This window comes from Eublepharis macularius, chromosome 11 (assembly GCF_028583425.1).
Source record: "Eublepharis macularius isolate TG4126 chromosome 11, MPM_Emac_v1.0, whole genome shotgun sequence".
Lineage (NCBI taxonomy): Eukaryota > Metazoa > Chordata > Lepidosauria > Squamata > Eublepharidae > Eublepharis > Eublepharis macularius.
Window position 1 is genome coordinate 60,838,170 of NC_072800.1, and position 12,860 is coordinate 60,851,029.

Here is a 12,860-nt window from a genome sequence, read left to right on the forward strand (position 1 = left end):
TGTATTTAGAACAGGAGAAAGGGCGAGGGCCCAGGCTGCCAAAAGTGAATCAGTCAAGGTAGCTGATGAAACTGTTTCAAGGAGGCCTGTACTAAAGGGCTTTGGTTTTTCTGTCCTTACATCTGTGTATCTGGCTGAGCGTCTAGATACAGTGAGCACAACACTTAGGAAGTTGGAGTGGTCCTTAGGTTAGGGTTTTCATATTCAACTACTTCACTCCCAGAAAGCTCTTGAAATTTTAGTGGGTTTGAATCTCTCTTTTGGAATGAAGGTGATAGACTGGTGGCAGCACAATTCTTGGGGTTTCAGGCTATATCTGCCCCTTGACCTTTCCCAATCAGAGTTCAGGCCTGGATAGAACAGGTGTAGTGTTTAGATATGGAAGACCCCATTTCAAATAGTCGCTCTTCCTGGAAGCTCACTGGATGATCCTGAGCCAGTCACATGCCCTCTCATCCTAACCGACCTCACGATTGCTGTGAGGACATAATAGAGAAGGACAAAAGCTATGTATGCTGTCCTGAACTCCTTGGAAGAAGGGCAAGATAAAACTGTACTAATTAAATGAGACAGAGACAGCATTGATTGCCCTAGTGGAAATCTCTGTCTCTGCTGACAGGGGATGCTTTTGCTGGATCTCTTGATGCCTTTTGATAGTCAACTGCTAAATACATTTAAAGCATTGGGAGTGGGGCTTAGCATACTGGATCAGTACATGAGGTTTCTTAACAATCCTGTTCAGAGATTCTGAACTAACAACGTGGGATTTGCCTGTAGGATTTCGTGTAGCTCTTTGCTTTCCTTAATAGTTTCTAACAGGGCTTTTTTTCAGCGGGAACATGGTGGAACGGAGTTCCAGCACCTCTTAAAAATGGTCACGTGGCCAGTGGCCCTGCCCCCTGAACTCCAGACAGAGGAGAGTTTAGATTCCCCTCTGTGCCACCAAACGCAGCCACTGTGGCACGGAGAGCAATCTAAACTCCCCTCTGTCTGGAGATCAGGGGGCGGGGCCACTGGCCATGTGACCATTTTCACTGAGGCCAATTTAAACTTTACAAAACTCTCCCCTTGTTCCAGCTGACCCAAAGTGATGTCATTGTGCAGTCTTGAGTTCCACCACTGAGTTCCACCTCCTCTTTTCCCAGAAAAAAACCCCTGGTTTCTAATATGTATGTGAAACCTTTGGGGGAGATTATCTGTAGCTTTGAAGCTGGTTTCAGTTTTGGGCCACTATCTATTCTCTGTCATCATGGCTGAGGGTAAACTAACTGAAATTGAATGCAGACATGACTGAGGAGATACTCGTTGGCAAGGATGAGATCCTGACAGGATCCTATTCTTTGGTTAGAGATTTTGTAACAAAACCATCTGTCTCCATCCTTGTCAAGTGTGGAAACAGGATCCTCTACCTGGACTCAGCTAAACTAGCAATTCAATCCACACTATAGTAATTTCTCTTGGGGTGAGGAGGCCCTGCCAATCATCTGAATTATGCATTAGGATTGGAGGGTATTGAAGGGTCTTCTGGAACCCAGAGGGGCACAGGGCCAACTGTGTGTAAACTTGTACATGAATTTAGTGTTTCTCCAAACACTAAAAGTAGAAAAAAATGCTGCCCCTTTCAGGTTAATATGGCAAACACATGACAAGGTACACTGATCTGTTTTCACATTACTTCATCTGGTTAGTATTTGCTAAGGCACTAGCTCACAGTATGAGTGGCTTTGGTCTCAGCCAGAAAGCTCCTCTGGGCTTCGGGCTACCTTACACATGACAAATTAGATAAAGGAAGAAGCAGCTGTCCCGTGCAATGATTAGGAAGAATATATTTATATATCACATTTTAATCTCACCCAGGGGTCATTTTGTAGAGGAACTCATTAGCATATGCCACACCCCTTGACATCACCAGAAGTGTGTCATTAGCATAACTGATTTGCATATGCCACACCCCCTGACCACCTATCCTGGCTGTTTTGGGTCCAATCCTGGCCATTCAGGGCCAAAATTGGGCCCAAAAGGGCAAAAAGGGCTGAAAATGGCCGGAAAAGGGCCCAAAATGGTCAGGATCAGGCCGCTGCTGAGCGGGAGAGTGATCCAGCACCTGTCAGAGATTCCTATCCGGGCTGTTTCGGCCCCAATCCAGGCTGAAATGGGCCCCAAATGGCCAAGAGTCAGGTGAGTGGGGCCACCTGACGTGACCTCTTTGGGGAACTGCCGGAACTGTATTCCTGCGTGTTCCCCCTCGAAATGAGCCCTGATCTCACCCTTTTTTCAGGAAACCCAGAGAAGAGTACATGGGTTTGAAAAGCTTGCGAAAAAGGATCGCCCTTTGAGCCCCAAAAGGCCATGCTGGGATCCCCTGGGACCTGCAAGGGCAAAAACTGTGTAGCATATGGGCTGTAGTAAGCAGGAAAATGGACCAGATTGTGCTAAATTGCTGGCTTGAACCAACCCAAGCCCCTCCCTTCTCTCCTTTTGTGTATCACCCTACATGCTGCCTTTTCCTGCTTACTCTTGGCTCTCCATTCCTCCTGTGGGACTTGTCAGCCTTTTTGCTTGTTGGTCTACCAGCAGCAGCAGCCTGGAGACCAGAGACCGTACTCTGTTCTTTTCTGCCCTTGATACCTCTGGACTAGATAGTGCTTGCAGCCTTTATCTTCCCCACTATTGCACAAACAGGGTGAAACGCCAAAAAAATTCCATTGCTGAGTTTCAGTATTTCTTTTTATTGCATTCGTTGTCTAACAACAAGACTCACTGGCAAGAAGTTTAGATACACTAACAAGTTAATCACGGGTGTTTTTTAATTTTAAAAAGGATTTGTAAGAATACAAAGGGCAACTGGCCTTTTTTGTTTACTTTAAATGCTTCCAAATAACCAAACGTAGAGTTTTTTTCCCCCTCTTTAATTTTTTTAGCCATTTAGAGAAGGACAAACTAAGAAAGCACAAGCATACAAACTCAGACAGGGCAATGGAGCATCTTCCATGCAGGCAATTTGACACCTAGATGTACAAAATTAAAGATACCAGAACAACATGCAATTCATACATTAAAAATCCCCAAAACACAACTCTCTACCTGCTCCCTTTTGACTAACAAGCCCATTTGTGTTGTGTTTCTAAGCAGCAGGTAACAGTGTTCTTCTTGGTGTGTGTGTGTGTGGGGGGGTGTTGAGAAACCTTGGCTTAGCAGTATGTCACTCTGGAATGTTACCAGATACTTGAATGGCAATAGGAGTGGAAAACTTTCATAGAAAAAGCAGGAGCAAGGCAGTGAAACTGATGGAACATATTTCTATGCAGGGCTGTTAATTCTGCGCACTGGACCACTGCCATTTGCAGATTTTTTAAAAAAAAATTAAAATAGTTTTTGATACTATTTAAAAGTTTTTGTATTCCCCTTGGATCACCCTTTAGTAGTAATTTATTAGCAAAGATCCCCCTGAACTCAAAGGGAATTGGATTTGGCCTTGCAGCTAGGGCTTCCTTGAGGTGCCACAAATATCCATTCAAAGCTAACCACGAAGAGCGCTGTGAAGGTCTAGGTCTTCCAAAATTAAAAAGTCTGCAAAGGAAAACCCACCGAGCACTGCTACTACGTATCTTATGTTCATTTCATTTAAAGTTGTGACAAGAGGCCCGCCCCCAGCATTGTGTTACCTTTGTGGGATGGGAAGACATTATAGCATGGATGGCACTGAGAAAGCCCAGGACACCAGACACCCAGGCTAAACGGGAGGAAACCAGGTTGTGGCTCCTCCCTTGAGAGAGTTGCCCCAGCTTGGGGAAAGGATGAGGGTGGGGCTGGGAGGAACCAGGGCCTCTGCTACCCTTGTGGCACCGGTCTTCTGACATTACCACAGCGCTGTGCAGATAACATAAGAAAGTGCACTGAAATATACAGGTACTGTGGTACAATACTGCTTAATGGATTACTTTCCTGAACATTCAAATGAAAGAAGCAGCTCCCATCACTTAAAAAGGAGAAACCAACCATGTACTCAATGGCTACAAAGATTTCCTTTTTTTCCAGTTAAGAGAATGTCTTGACTTGTGCCCAGGACAACACTGGACGGCTCATTTGAACGGCCGGGGCATAACAGCGTTCCAAACAGACACTTTCTCAAGGGTTAGAAAAATGCAATAAACCAAGAAAAGAACACTAAACAAAAGGACTGTGCAATATGCAAATGACCCACAATCATGTGTGCTGAATGGCCAAGTCTTTTCTAAAGTCACAACCCAGTTCAGTAAAAACAACTCAAAGCTTTCCCAACAGAATTCAAGCATACAGTTTACAAAATATCCCCAATAGTAGTTCTTTTCAATAGCAAATCTCTAGGAAATCAATCCCCACCCCCCAAAAGACAACATGCAAAGAGACATCCAGAGAAAACACTGGGGAAAGAGAAGTTCTAAGAAACCATTTTCTTTAAAATTTCATGGTCCCTCATTTATATAAAAGGTAATGCATAACCCATATTACTCACTAAATTTGTGCAAGAGAGGCTATGCTCAGAATTGTTTCTCTGCCTTGTGGCTGTCACTTCCTTGAGGTTTGACTAGTACCCCCTTGTGAGCAGACTACAGCTGTTCAGTCTACAGAGATTCTTACCTCTTTGGAACGCAGGTATATTTGTGTGCAAACAAACATGAGCACACAGGAGTGTATATTTAAAGCAGCTCACCTTTGAAAATGTTCCCATTACTAGAATACTTTGTTGTTCTCATTTAACCAAAATAATTAAGACAGGCATCCATCACTTCTACACTTTCACTGCTCAGTTTGAATATACAGGAGCTACATAAATGCAAACAGCCTTCCTTTTTTTTGTGGTTTTATGAACAAAGAAACAAGATGTGATTTTCAATACATAGGAAAAAAGCTATAAACAGATCAGCAGTTTCTCTTCCCAGTTCAAAGCACAAATGTGAAGGCATAGAGGAATTCGTTCCTGCATCAGAAAAAGTCTTACTCAACTACCCAACAAATTGAGTTAATTCTGAATTAGAAGTATATATGAAAATTCTGATCATGGCCTTTGGTATGTGTGTCTGACCTGGAGGCCGTTATGTGTGTTATGTATTCTGACAAATCATTGTTGGGCACGGTAGAGAATTAAAGCAATTTGTCAAAATGCAGCAGAAAAAGCCATTTTTAAGCTTTAGTTATAAAGGAAGCAACCCTGTTGTCATTCACTGTACAAGACAATGAATGAAAAGTTCATTCGTATTATAATAATAATAATAAAATGAATAATTCAATGAATTATAATAATAATACACTGAATAATATAATGAATACTTCTTATAATACAAAGATTGAAAAGGACAAAAACATCAGCTTTCTCTAGACTTGAGTGAATTAGGAACGCAAACATTAGAGACACATGGGAAGGCTTCATCATGTATGAAAGCCAGGGATGCCGATGTGCCAAGCAGAAATGTACATCCTAATCTCAATGCTAGCCAATGGGCATGCAAGGACTTCACTGGTTGCTTCAGGCAGAGCTAGCTCAAGGCAACTGTGAGCTCCATCCTAAACCCTCACGTCTCTCTTCATGGTCCTCCTACATGCACTTTTAAGGTCTTTCTTCTGGCCACAGTGTGATTAAGGGACATCAGCTGGCAGTCAAGGAGGACTCTGCTGAGCTCTCACTTTGAGCAGATCTTAACCAATTGGAAGCCGAATGCTCCACTTCTAACTTGTCTGGGCTCTAAATAAAGTGAGAGTGTCTTATAGTCATCTGGCACCCACAAAAGTGGCTCTTATTTCTGGCAGATCCTTGCAGCGCCTCAGCCAAGGGCTGCTGCCCCAGTCCAGATATCAGCACCGGGGAATGATCTGTGCATGCAAATATTTAGAAACCTGTGAAACTTCTGACTGAAGCAGAAGTGTCCCTTACTTGTACACAGCAGGCAGAAATTGCCAACATGGGGATGGGCCATATAAAACAGATTAAACTGAAAAGGAGACAAGGCAAAAAACTATCCTCAAGGGTCAAATACGTGGTAATGTACAACTTAATAAGGGGAGGAAGAAATGGAATTCACTCATCTTTCCTTTTTTCTTTTTGGCTTCCGGTGTAACGTATGGACCAACTCGAGCTGTTGTTGAATACAAAAAGGCTGTTTTGCAGTCCACATGCTCTAGAGAATTCTAGGCAGCCGACCCCTTGTCCGATCTAGGTTTGTCCACTCCTAACCCAACTCCTTTTCGTGGCTTTGTCGTGAAAGGGAGTTCGTCTTCCAATGATGCAGTGATGAGAGGAAGTGCTAGTTTGCTGGACAGCTACGTAACGAAGGCAAAGCCAGGACTCTTCGAGTGTTAGTAACGAACATTCCTGCCATCCAGGCCTTTCCTATGATATCACAAATATGTCTCCAGTGGACATTAAGTAATGGAGACAGATTTAGAAATCTTTATGCTGTAAATATGATGAACAGCTTCACAAAACAGAAGGAACAGGAAAGATTTTTTACCATCTCCAAGAGCAAAGAACAGCAGAATATAAGCCATATCCTGACCTTACAAGGAAAAACAGCACTCTGGCCTGGCTTTATCAACTATGTCTGTGCACACTAGTCTATTTGCACTGTATGCGTTTCTTTTGTAAAAGTAAATTTAGACTCAATTTTAAATTTTAAAAAGTCAAGTGAAAATTCACTGTTCACTTCTAAAAATTACTATGAAGCAATACACCCAAGAACAGAATATTTACAGGACCTAAATCAAAATTACCTATCTGTAGAATAAAAACACAATTTATACAGTTCTAAACAGTAGGAACGCAAAAATCAATATACAACACAATACAGTCCCCTGGGGTCTTAGAAAAACAAAGGGGGAAACCCATAAATAATATAAAAGCAGAGAGAAGTGCCCATACACTTTAGTAGTATATACATCCACTTTAAATTACCAGCATGTAAACATAACTTAAAAAGAGAAATTGAGCATCTAGTGCCTTCATTGACTTCATAGTTAAAATATCTCCAGTTTCTCCCAGATAGTTTTCTTTTGCCTAAATAGAAATGCTATTACTGCTTAAATAAATACTAAAGAAATAGCTTGACCAGGCCTCTGTTATATTTTATTTGCCTCCTAGAAGAGAAACTATTTTCCATTCAACATCCTTTCTGAAACAGTCCCACCACCTGCCCACCTATTTTCTGACAGCGCAAGGAAGTATTTAGTTATCTAGACTAGCATATTTGTTAGTGTAACACTGCTACTTTAACCAGAGCTGGACTAGGTTGTTAAAATGGCCTAGGAGCAAGCGAAGCGGGCCTCTTCTCTCCATTCAGCGGTGACACCAAAGGAGTTGATGGGCAAGCCTGTGCCCATCAAGTAACGCCGCCAGTCCTGCTGAAGGCTTGGTTTGCATCTGGCTGCCAATGACTCTCCAGGGCTATTGCCCGTGGGAAACTTTCCCAGTAAAGTAAAGGGCAAATCTACAGGACTCTCTAGCTACAGATTTCAGTCCAAATGTTGCACCAGAAACATGGAACACTTCTATTTATGAGCAGGGATGGCGGATGCAGCCATTACTCAACCAGATGTGCCGCATGCAGGTCACAGAAGCAATTGCTGCTGAAACAGACATAAAAAGAGCCTTGCTTTTAGCATCCCGATCTCAGTTTGTGAAGGCTCAAAGCTCATCTGGGCACACCAGCAAAGTATGTGACTAACAGAATCCCTGTAAAAGCTTCTGACGTTTGAACACAACTCGTCTGTTGAAACTTCAGTTCATAAGTAATTTAAAAAAAAACTGAGTACCAATCAAAAACAAATTAACCAGAGATCACTTGGTTGTAATTCCATCCTATCTGCATTTTTAAAAAATGCGTGGAAAAAAGAACTTGGGACTATTGCTATCCTTTTTGGGAATACTGTTGGGCATGATCTGGGCAGTGTTAAATACTTTTGTCCCAATGATTTTTCAAAAATTGGGGTTAGAGGGGAAGAGGAGTTAAAAATGAAATAGATGAGATTTAAATGGCTACACCATGTTCTTTCTCCTTTAGGGACCATTCCAAAACCATATTATACAGTATTCACTAGTCCAGATATTGTAGAGTGTTCGCTGGTTCACATATTTTGAAGTGACCTTTCAAAGGCCAACCCCCTGTTCTGTTTAATAAAACAGTGGGCTGCTTTGGGGGGGGGGGTGTTACTTAGACTTCCCCTTCACTGCATTATTCTACTAACAAGCAACCACAATGTAAAATTCACATTTTCTCAATTGGCATCTTCTTCTTCCTCCTCCCTTCTTTTAGAAGTGCATTTGCTGGAGAAATACATTTTAAAAGTTGCGTGAACAGATAAAAATCCAAGCTCTCTAACAGCAGTCAGCCTCATCCTGCCCTCCCTGAATGCTACAAACAAACCTAGAGGATGGGTCATTTTCCTTACAGAAGACACAAAAAAGTACTTTTTGGATCACAATCGTTTGAGAAAAGAAGGCTCAGAGGATGCTGTGGGAAAGTATATAGCCCTCTGATATGAGGACCATATATTTTTTTTTAAAAAAAAAACCTGTACTCTAAAGTTCTACCACAAGCTGTGCTAGTATTATAAATCTAACTTCATCCAGAGGGTAAATGTTACTCTCCAGACCCATATAAGCAAGTTAAGGCTTTGCTTCCTTCTTGAGTTAAATTACTGTACAGTTCAGGTGGCTGTGGGTAGGAGGGGGACACGCACAGGAACTGCCTTTCCTTCTGATTATGCGGGAACAGGATATTGACATTACTTCTGTCTCTTATCTCCGGCGTACAATTTCAGTTCTTGCAACTATGTCGCTGGTAGGGAGCAGCCTCACCTCCCAAGAATTGCTGCAAACTGAATCCCACCAGAAGGGCGTTCAAAGCAGGACAAAGAGGGCAGTTATTCCCTTGAAAATCAGCAGTAACTGATATGCAGTGAATTCCAGTTTAGTCGCTTTCAAAAAAAAAGTGCACGGAAGCCTGCAGGGCATTGCTCTTTGAGAGGGGCAGTTTCAGGCATACAGTAGAGTCAGCATGTAATAATGTACCCTAACCGATTATCAAAGAGATTGGAAACAAACCAGCCTATTGCAACTTATTACACTTGCAAGGGATGGGATGGGTGAGGAGGAGCTTCGTGCTGATCCCAGGCTGGACATCTGGTTTGACTGTACAGTGATGAGAAAATAAACTAACCATCATAGTTCAGAGCTGCTGAACAAGTCAAAAATTGCAGCATATTTTACAGCTGCAGGAAAGTGTAGCTAAACAATCTACATTTCCCTTGTTTATTCTATGTAAAGTCCTCTAAGTGGGTACAGAGCTCTGTGTAATGAAGACAAGCAAGATGGGAAGTAAGTTTTTGTTTTGCATTTGTCTCCCCAAAAATGCCTTCCCAGTCCCAATACAATGGTAATTGGTAACTCTTATGCATCACTGCTCACTAGCGCCATCTGTTGGATCTGGGGAATGCTTGTCAGGCTTCTTGGACTTCCTCTGTAGCTGTTCTTTTTCCTTCTTCCTCAGCTTTTCCCTTTGCTTCTCCATTTTCTCTTGGGCTTTACGAGCTCTCTCTATAGATGATTTCATTTCTTTAATTTTCTTTTTAATGACTGCTCTGTCCTGAGAAGGTGTCATACCAAGGGCCTAATGTTAAAAGAAGAAATAACGGTTTCTTTATGGTCAAACTCAAGTGACTGGCAAAACACGAACACGGTGGCTATGTTCAGATGTAATGATCAAATCTCAACCGAATGCCTCAACCGATTTCCTCTCCCCTCATTCCCTCATGCACAGCACAAAAATGGCAAACAAGGTAGTCTTTGATAAACTACAAATAGGGCACTTACACAAATTGCATGTTGTTTCTTGATTACTAAACAGGATTCTAAGCCATGGTGTGCACCCAAGAACTTGACTTGCTGCTGTCACAAACAAACCAAGGTTCATCGGTGACATCAGAATTCAGCTAGCTTCTTGTAAATCTAAGACAGTACTTTCTATAGCTGATGTCCCTGTCTGGGCTCCTTCCACTCTTTTCCATAATCAACTAGGTCATGGCATCAGTGCTTGTGTGAACAGTAGGCTAAAAAATAAAGGAGAAATCTTTCCACTTTCTCTGGCCTACTAATTCACCTCAGGACCAGTGTCATATCCCAGCGCTTTCCCTCCTCCAGCTCTGTCTCCTTTCTCTCTTCATGCCCACCCTCCCCTTGTACTCACTGGTCTGCCTGGCCACCTACCTGCCCATGCCATTTCCTCCATTTTCACCACCTAATGTAAGACACCACTTGCTGTCTTACACCATTTGTAAGACACCACTTGCTGTCTTACAAATAAGTTGGCAGGCAGGAAGCTTGTAAGCATTGGAAGGAAATCACAGCCAGCTGTTGCCTTTTCTTCTTAATGTGGTAGCTATGGTCACCATGTTTTTAACTACTATGGCTCCTGAACTTTGTTGTTGTTTTGCAATGGCTGCACATACATCACTTGTAATGTTTAATGTGGTGGGGTACCTACCTCTCAATTCTTGATAAAAACAATTTAGTATTTTTTTCCTGAAAACCTGGCATTTCCTCCACCTGAATAGGTGCCTGGTAAAGGGAATGGGATGAATGACAGCCAATAAACTGAAGCTCAGTCCAGGTAAGACTGAAGTGCTGCTGGTCAACAGAGAAGCTGCTTGGGGACTGTTGGGGGCAGCAGCCTGCAGGGTAGCTTTGTAGACCCAATGAAGAAGTGCTCTTAGTCGCTCTCTGATTTGACAGATCCTTGCTATACTGGAGTGGCCCATGATCATGCTGACAGTAGTTGGTTTAGATACACCATGATTTCAAGTGACATCTTAACAGACCCTGCTTGTGTGTGCAAGAGGGGAAGTGAGCATTTGGGTACATGTAATGGTTTCACATTACAAGATCCAAACTGACTGCTATGTGCATGGATGAAAAAACTTATGTCTGGAAATATAAAACCGTATTTCAATTTCCTTTAAAAAACACTTCATCTTTAACAATAACACACTTTGAGAGAACTGCATTTTCTACATTAACAGTGGCTTTTTGACACCTTAGTAAGGAGTTTCACTATCCAAATGGGATAAGTACCCATTTAACACTATAGACTAGTGGAGTCAGCCATATAATATATTTAAAAAGTGAAATTTGACATAATCCCTAATTATTAGACTAAACATACAATATCCCTGGCCATATATTTCCATCTCCATTACTCTCCAGTGCCATCTCTTCCCACATTAAAAATCCTGTGATAAACTTTGCATATCAAAACTGCCCATTAAGTGCTAACATCTATCTACCCAAGGCTTGATTTTCAGAGATAATGATGCCTCCGACTTCCAACTGTTATACCATCAGTGCAATCACACTCTCCAGCAATTTGCTCTCTTTCTATTATTCATTATAGGTACCAAAGGTTTCCTCCATGCCATAGTGTTTGTGGGGATTTTTTTTCATCTACACAAAGTATTTTCCATAACAACGTATTTCCCTGGTGACAAAGATCTAAATTTTATTTCCAAGGCAATTACCTTAAGCTTACTACCATCCAGCCGAAGAAGGCGTTCTCCATTTACGTTCTGGGCACTGAATTCAGGAACATACTGGTCTAAATTCAGGCTCATTAACCAGTTGGAAACTTGCTGCACACTCCATTCTTGAACGGCGCAATTTGGGGACTGGCTACGCTTGGGAGACTGTCCGTCATCAAGGATCTGTAATAAAATGTTGCACGATGTGAAGGATAGAAAAACAGGGTAACTGCTGAGCATCATGAGGGCACATCTTCAAACGTTATCTGAATCCTGTATCTGCTCAGAGATGAGAACACAAAAATGGCCTTGCTGGGTCAGATCAACATCCATTCAGCCCAGCATTCTGTTTCATCAATGGCTCAACGTGTCCTATCCCACCTCACAAGGCTGTTGTGAGGCTAAATGGCAGAGATGAGAATGATGGAAGCCACTTCAGGGTCCTCATTGGAAAGAAAGGACGGATGTACAGGAAGTAAATAACTAAATAAATGTTTGTAGATGCACATGACATCAACATGTGATTTATATACCACCCATCAGGACAACTTAATGCTACACCCAGAATGGTTTACAGTGTGTTATTATTATCCTCACGACAATCCCCCTGTGAGGTGGGTGGGGATGAGAGAGCTCTGGAAGAGCTGCGACGGACTCAAGGTCACCCAGCTGGCTTCAAGCAGAGGACTGAGGACTCAAACCTGGTTCTCCAGATTAGTCTCCTGCCAATCTTAACCACTACACCAAACTGGCAGGGTATGAAGCCAACAGCTCTCTTTTTTAAAAACTTTCACCAGCATCCAGTACTCAGATGCTCAGAGCCTCTGATCATGAAGTTACACAGGGTTTAAAATACATCTAACAATACACCCCATATTCAAAAAGCCAAAAGCATCTAGTGACTCTTTCTGATAACCACTGTCATTATCTACCTGAATATCTTATGCTGGACAATCAAGTTCAGGGGTAGCTCATGGGCACGATTAATAGAGCCAATTAACAGATACGACTGGCAAGCTCCCACACACTCCAACAGAGAGACCTGCAGAGAGCATTACTAAAAGGAATTATCACATTCAGGGCTTTTTTTCAGCTGGAACGCGGTGGAACAGAGTTCCAGAACCTCTTGAAAATGGTCACATGGCTGGTGGCCCCGCCCCCTGATCTCCAGACAGAGGGGAGTTTAGATTGCCAGTGTGGAGGACAATCTCAACTCCCCTCTGTCTGGAGATCAGGGGGCGGGGCCACCAGCCATGTGACCATTTTCTCCAAGGGCAACCCACTGAGTTCCAATACCTCTTTTTCCAGAAAAAAAG

General features: G+C 42.5%; 1 protein-coding gene across 2 annotated transcripts in view; it reads right to left on the reverse strand.

The window, feature by feature from the left end:
- Positions 1-2,683: 2,683 nt before the first annotated feature.
- The window catches only part of PPP1R9A (protein phosphatase 1 regulatory subunit 9A), a 175,909-nt gene continuing 165,732 nt past the window's right edge, over positions 2,684-12,860 (reverse strand). For both annotated transcript variants that reach the window (XM_054991015.1, XM_054991016.1), the window contains 2 exons: positions 11,545-11,727; positions 2,684-9,641 (listed from right to left, as the gene is read on the reverse strand). In XM_054991015.1, the coding sequence (XP_054846990.1) occupies positions 9,429-9,641; positions 11,545-11,727 (396 nt within the window). In that variant the 3' untranslated portion in view covers positions 2,684-9,428. The remainder of the gene's footprint in view (positions 9,642-11,544; positions 11,728-12,860) is intronic.